The sequence below is a fragment of the Sprattus sprattus genome (assembly GCF_963457725.1).
Source record: "Sprattus sprattus genome assembly, chromosome: 11".
In the NCBI taxonomy this organism is placed as follows: domain Eukaryota; kingdom Metazoa; phylum Chordata; class Actinopteri; order Clupeiformes; family Clupeidae; genus Sprattus; species Sprattus sprattus.
Genome location: NC_137909.1, coordinates 32,106,741 through 32,112,891, shown reverse-complemented (window position 1 = coordinate 32,112,891; position 6,151 = coordinate 32,106,741). Strand labels below are relative to the sequence as shown.

At 47.4% G+C, this 6,151-nt stretch overlaps 2 protein-coding genes across 4 annotated transcripts in view; both read left to right on the top strand.

Moving 5' to 3' along the window:
- LOC308372643 (kelch repeat and BTB domain-containing protein 13) overlaps positions 1-965 on the top strand; it is a 7,820-nt gene extending 6,855 nt beyond the window's left edge. The window contains exon 7 of the mRNA XM_080847893.1: positions 43-965. Coding sequence (XP_080704019.1) covers positions 43-111 — 69 coding nt within the window. The 3' untranslated portion in view covers positions 112-965. The remainder of the gene's footprint in view (positions 1-42) is intronic.
- Positions 966-4,529: 3,564 nt separating this feature from the next.
- The window catches only part of cpt1b (carnitine palmitoyltransferase 1B (muscle)), a 24,567-nt gene continuing 22,945 nt past the window's right edge, over positions 4,530-6,151 (top strand). For all 3 annotated transcript variants that reach the window (XR_013968829.1, XM_080847885.1, XM_080847884.1), the window contains exons 1-2: positions 4,530-4,712; positions 5,833-6,075. Coding sequence is in view for 2 of the 3 variants with exons in the window: in XM_080847885.1 (XP_080704011.1) it covers positions 5,935-6,075 (141 nt within the window). In the remaining variant the exon portion in view is untranslated. The remainder of the gene's footprint in view (positions 4,713-5,832; positions 6,076-6,151) is intronic.

The following is a 6,151-nucleotide window of genomic DNA, read 5'->3' as shown; positions in this document are numbered from 1 at the left end:
CTAAGGCATGGCGCTGTGATGAGACTGAACCTGGACTCTCTGTCGTTCTCCCTCCTCCCCACCCTCCCCCTCCCCAGCTGCTACGAGAGCCTCTTCCACCTCTACTTCTGATGAGGCCTCTACTGACGACTTACTCAACACTTCAACTCTCATATGGAGCTACATACTGAATACTGACGACTTACTCAACACTTCAACTCCCATATGGAGCTACACACTGAATACTGACGACTTACTCAACACTTCAACTCTCATATGGAGCTACACACTCACTATTGACGACTTACTCAACACTTCAACTCTCATATGGAGATACACACTAAAAACTCAACACTTCAACTCTCATATGGAGCTACACACTCAATACTGATGACTTACTCAACACTTCAACTCTCATATGGAGCTACACACTCAATACTGACGACTTACTCAACACTTCAACTCTCATATGGAGCTACACACTCAATAGTGACGACTTACTCAACACTTCAACTCTCATTTGGAGCTACACACTCAATACTCAACACTTCAACTCTCATATGGAGCTACATACTGAATATTGACGTCTTACTCAACACTTTAACACTTTAACTGCACATATTGTCCCATGCAACAACACTGATACACAGGTTAGGTGTGCTGCCACTACTCCGCAGAACTGGCAATGCAGAACTGGCAACATGAACTCTGACTCTACTCTGCCGCCCTTCTGGTGAAAGGGAGCGCTTCACATTCAGCTTCAGTAAACCCAGTACTCCACTGCCAGAGGCTCAAATGCTCAGTGCTTTATTCATAAGTCAAGAACACACATACACACACACACACACACTCACACACACTCACACACACACACACACACACACACACATACTCACACACACACACACACACACACACACACACACATACTCACACACACTTACACACACACACACACACACACTCACTGTGTGTGTGTGTGTGTGTGTGTGTGTGTGTGTGTGAGGCCTGCAAATCTGTGGTCTCTCCAGGAAAAAGGGCCAAACTTCACAAAGTACTGCTGTACATCAGCAGTAATTGGTAGCCTCTTTTTCTGGAAGCGCAGGTGTCACCGAAACTTTGACTGCATGTTACTACTCCCTCTAAGCCAAATTTGGATTTTGCCATGTAGGTGGAGTCCAACAAAAGACTTCATTACCCACAATTCCCTTATCACCTAAACTCTCTAATCTGCATTTCATGAGACAGCATTGGCTGCAACCAAGGTGTTAAAGTCGTGGCGTTCTTTTGCTTATAAACTGCGTTGAAATGATACATTCTATCTCTTTGCTACAACTCTCTCTACTCTGGCGTTGGCCAGCTCACATCTCTCTATCTCCTGGCGTCGGCCAAGGAGCCTCAGTCCTTCCACCGTCATCTGGTGAAGGCCTACTCTCTTTGTTCTCAACGGAAGAGAACAAAGACTCTCTCTAAGATTTGTCGTTAGCCAAACACTGCCCGCTAACTGAGACAAAGTAAGTTTAGCAAAGCAGCTAACAATAAGACCTGCCAGCTAACACTGCAACGGGAACGAAACACTACAGAATTCACGATCCTGCAACATTCCGGGCGTAACTGCAGTGAAACAAAGACATCACGGCAAGGACAACTTCCCACCTACGGACTCCTTCTCTGCCTCAGGAACATCGGATGCGCCAACACTTTTCCAAAGGACTGGTAACATCGACTGGGCAGCTAGCTATCGTAGCTTATTCACAACCTGGCTAAACATAGGACTGTTTACATATGCCATTGTTAATGTATTGTATCTGTTTTGTTTACCGAACATAACTGTTATATACTTTCATTGTTAAGTGGTAGTTGGCTTCGCCACACCATCTAAGGGTTAACGTTATGATACATCGGGACCTGCATGCGTTACTAACCATTTCCCTCTTCTAACATGGCATCTTAAATCACATACGATTACAAATACATTGGCCTTCATATAGCCACACACGCGAAGCTCATAATCGAACTTCGCGCTGCATATAGGCTCGTCCTTTTTCACACCACACATGTATGTTCACGAACGTGTACACACATGCACGCGGAACTACGTGGTCAGACAAAGGGACACACACACATACTTTCAGGCGCGCTCCTAAAAGCGCAACTCAGAGCGTACAAGCTCGCGCACACACACACTCCCTCTCCCTTACACATACATACTCCTTCAATTAATTAGTTAGATACATTTTGCTAGATTACATATTGTGTGTTATTTTCTTATCATTGTGTAAATAAATACTTTGATTTTTATAAATCAAAGTATTTATTTACACAATGATAAGAAAATAACACACAATATGTAATCTAGCTGGTTTATTTAATGTTACACAAGAATGGACGTTGTCAACCTCATCTTTTCAGAACTCCAATGACCTTCAACCATACTATTAATAAGGTAACTTTGTTTGTAATTATTAATTGAATTATTAATCATTGTTCCAAATTGATAGTATAATATATTTTATGAGACTGATATATTTAATGAGACTGATTTGTGGATTATCAACTTAATTTGTGTTGAATGGTTGATCCCTGTCCAATCGGGTGAGATTACCAACATATTGTTGCTGTTGCAAGGACAGCACCAGTGTGTCTTGGTGGCCCTCGTGGAGACAATATCATAATTCATACGCAATTGCACCCACACTCAACCGGCGCCTGCTCACTGGGTAAGATACCTACATAATCTGGTACTCCCATATGAGAATGGTACCCATTGCACCTACAGCCATGATATGTACTTATTTATCAACACCAAATAAAGAAGTAAACTGTGTGTGGCTGGGTGTGTAGTGGCCCTCTCCACAGCCTGTCGCCTGTTTTGTGTGTGTGTGTGTGTGTTCAAGATTCAGGAGGTGTGTCTGTTTGTGGGGGGGGGGGGGGGGGGGGGGAGGATTCAGGAGGTGTGTGTGGGGGGGAAGAGTGTTCAGATCCTTTTCTCAAGTAAAAGTACCAGTGTGTGTGTGTGTGTGTGTGTTTGTTTGTTTTATGAATAACTGCTCGTAACTGATTGGCTGTTGCTGGGCACCTGGTTGTTTATTAGCCAATGACATGCATGACTGTTTCCAGTGTGCCAGTGAGTGACCTCCCTGTCTGACCTGAGAGCAGTGTGTGTGTCGGGGGGGTTAGGATTCAGGGTGTGTGTGTGGGGGGGGGGGGGGGGCAGGATTCAGGAGGTGTGTGTGTGGGGTGGGGGGAGGATTCAGGGTGTGTGTGTGGGGTGGGGGGAGGATTCAGGGTGTGGGGGGGGGGGGGGGGGGGGAGGATTCAGGAGGTGTGTGTGTGGGGTGGGGGGAGGGGGTAGGATTCAAGATGTGGTTGGGGGGGGGGGGGGGGGGGGGGGTAGGACACACACACACAAACATGCGTTTACCCTTACTCTCCTTTTCTCTTTCTCCCAGTCTTACCTGCATTCCATTAAGCCTCTCCTGCCTACACTGGTTTGTGCAAGAGGTGAGTGGGGGGGGGGGGGGGGGGGGGGGTATCACTGGGGTATTAAGGAGAGAGCTGAGGGTATTAAAGAGAGATGGGGGGGTTCACTGGGGTATTAAGGAGAGGTGGGGGGGGGGTTCACTGGGGTATTAAGGAGAGAGGTGGGGGTATAAAAGAGAGGTGGGGGGGTATCACTGGGGTATTAAGGAGAGGTGGGGGGGGGGTTCACTGGGGTATTAAGGAGAGAGGTGGGAGTATTAAAGAGAGATGGGGGGTCACTGGGGTATTAAGGAGAGAGGTGGGAGTATTAAAGAGAGATGGGGGGGTTCACTGGGGTCTTAAGGAGAGAGGTGGGGGTATTAAAGAGAGATGGGGGGTTCACTGGGGTATTAAGGAGAGAGGTGGGAGTATTAAAGAAAGGTGGGGGGTATCACTGGGGTATTAAGGAGAGAGGTGGGGGTATTAAAGAGAGATGGGGGGTTCACTGGGGTATTAAGGAGAGAGGTGGGAGTATTAAAGAAAGGTGGGGGGTATCACTGGGGTATTAAGGAGAGAGGTGGGAGTATTAAAGAGAGATGGGGGGGTTCACTGGGGTATTAAGGAGACAGGTGAGGGTATTAAAGAGAGATGGGGGGGTTCACTGGGGTCTTAAGGAAAGGTGGCGGCTACAACTGGGGTATTAAAGAGAGAGGGGGGGGGGGGGGTATCACAGGGGTATTAAGGAGAGGTGGATGCTATAACTGGATGCTTTCAAATCTCAGAGGAGCACCAGTGCACCAGGGCTTCACTCTAAAGAACAGGAGCACACACACTCCCCCCCCCCCCACCCCCCCCTACACACACTCTCTCTCTCTCTCTCTCTCCCTCCCCCCCCCCCATACGCACACTGTCACCCCACACACACAAGGTGTCCAGTTCCAGAGAGAACAGAGTCTGAGAGAGAAAGGGTGAGAGAGAGGGGGGGGGGGAGAGAGAGAGGGAGAGGGAGAGAGGGAGAGAGAGGGGGGGAGAGAGAGAGAGGGAGGGGAAGAGAGAGAGAGAGAGAGGGAGAGAGGGAGGGAGAGAGACTGAAAAAAAAAATCACAGGTCCACTGGTTAGTTCTTGAAGGTAGTTGTAAAGGGCATTGCTTTCACAGCGCAGGAGTTCCATATTTCTCTCGCCGGTGGACGCTAGTCATCCCCCACCCTGCAGCCCACCACCTGCCGCCAGCTACCCCAGACCACCGGCTAAACCAGACCACCGACCGAAGGTATGGGAAATACAGCCTGCTTTCGCGGTGTTGGCGTTTAAATCCCGACGTGAATGCATTATATATTTAATACGATACCGGGAACTGTGAACTGTGTAATTTTGAGTTTCTTTATGTGAGTGTACGTGCCTCATACTAATGTTCGGGCATTCTGACATATGCAATTCCATTGCTAACCTTAACCCGGTCACCCATTGGTGCAGAATTGTATTAAAACCGAAAAGCTTAAGTGACTTTAGTTTACAGAAGTCTATTGAACTGACGTCGTATATATGGAGACGTGCTTAATTGATGACGCTTTCCCCACTGTTGTGCATTTCAATGAACATATGTTCTATATGTCTGTCTAAATTAACTTTGTAACAAGAAAGAAAAATGACTACATGTAAGAACATATGAAAACAAAGTGCGTCGCGGATGTCACACGCCAACGCCTCTGTGACAAGAGATTTCACGTGCGGTGCGTCGCTCTGATGTTTATATTTTTAAAACCGGTTTGCGTAAGTTGCGTAAGTAGCGTTCCCCGGGTCAGGGCGCCCTCATGCCTCGCCAGAGCACACCGCTATATCTGGCGCTTCAACTTTGGCCCAGTTGGTCGAGCTCCAGTCATATGACATGGAAAATGAAATTCTAGCCGTGAGACACACGTCAACCAAAACATAACCGGCGTCTCTGACCTCCCGTGTCCATAGTCCGGATGTGAATGAAAAAGAAAGACAAATCATTACATGTCTCGTGTTCATTCTCAAACCCAACTCTTAAGCCCATTACATATGTAAGTGTTTGTCTGTGGGTGGGGTGCGTGTGTGTGTGTGTGTGTGTGTGTGTGTGTGTGTGTGTGTATGAATAGGCAGTGAGATTCCTAGCTACACAATTCCAGAAGTCTTTATTTGTGACATATAGGTGCGCTTGGCAACATGGGTCACTGAGCACAGAAGAAACTCCATACAGTTCTATGTCATTGAATCATACAGTTCTATGTCATTGAATCATACAGTTCTATGTGTTAACAACACACAGTTCTATGTCATTACATCATTCAGTTCTATGTCATTACATCATACAGTTCTATGTCATTGAATCCTACTGCATCGCAGTCATGAGAACTTTGTGTTCCTAGGAGTACTCTGGTGGACTTCCTGCCGTAGTCCTAGAGTTTGTGTGTGTGTGTGTGTGTGTGTAGTCCCAGAGTGTGTGTGTGTGTGTATGTGCGGTCAGCGGGATGGCGGAGGCACATCAGGCCGTAGGTTTCCAGTTCACCGTCACACCTGATGGCATCGACCTGCACCTGAGCAGAGAGGTGCTCCGACACATCTACCTGTCCGGAGTCACCTCCTGGAGGAAGAGGGCCATCAGGTTTAAGGTACACACACACACCACTCACCTGGCCAACCAGTAGAACTGTCTTCTTGCCTGTCTGTCTTCCTGCCTCTGCCTGT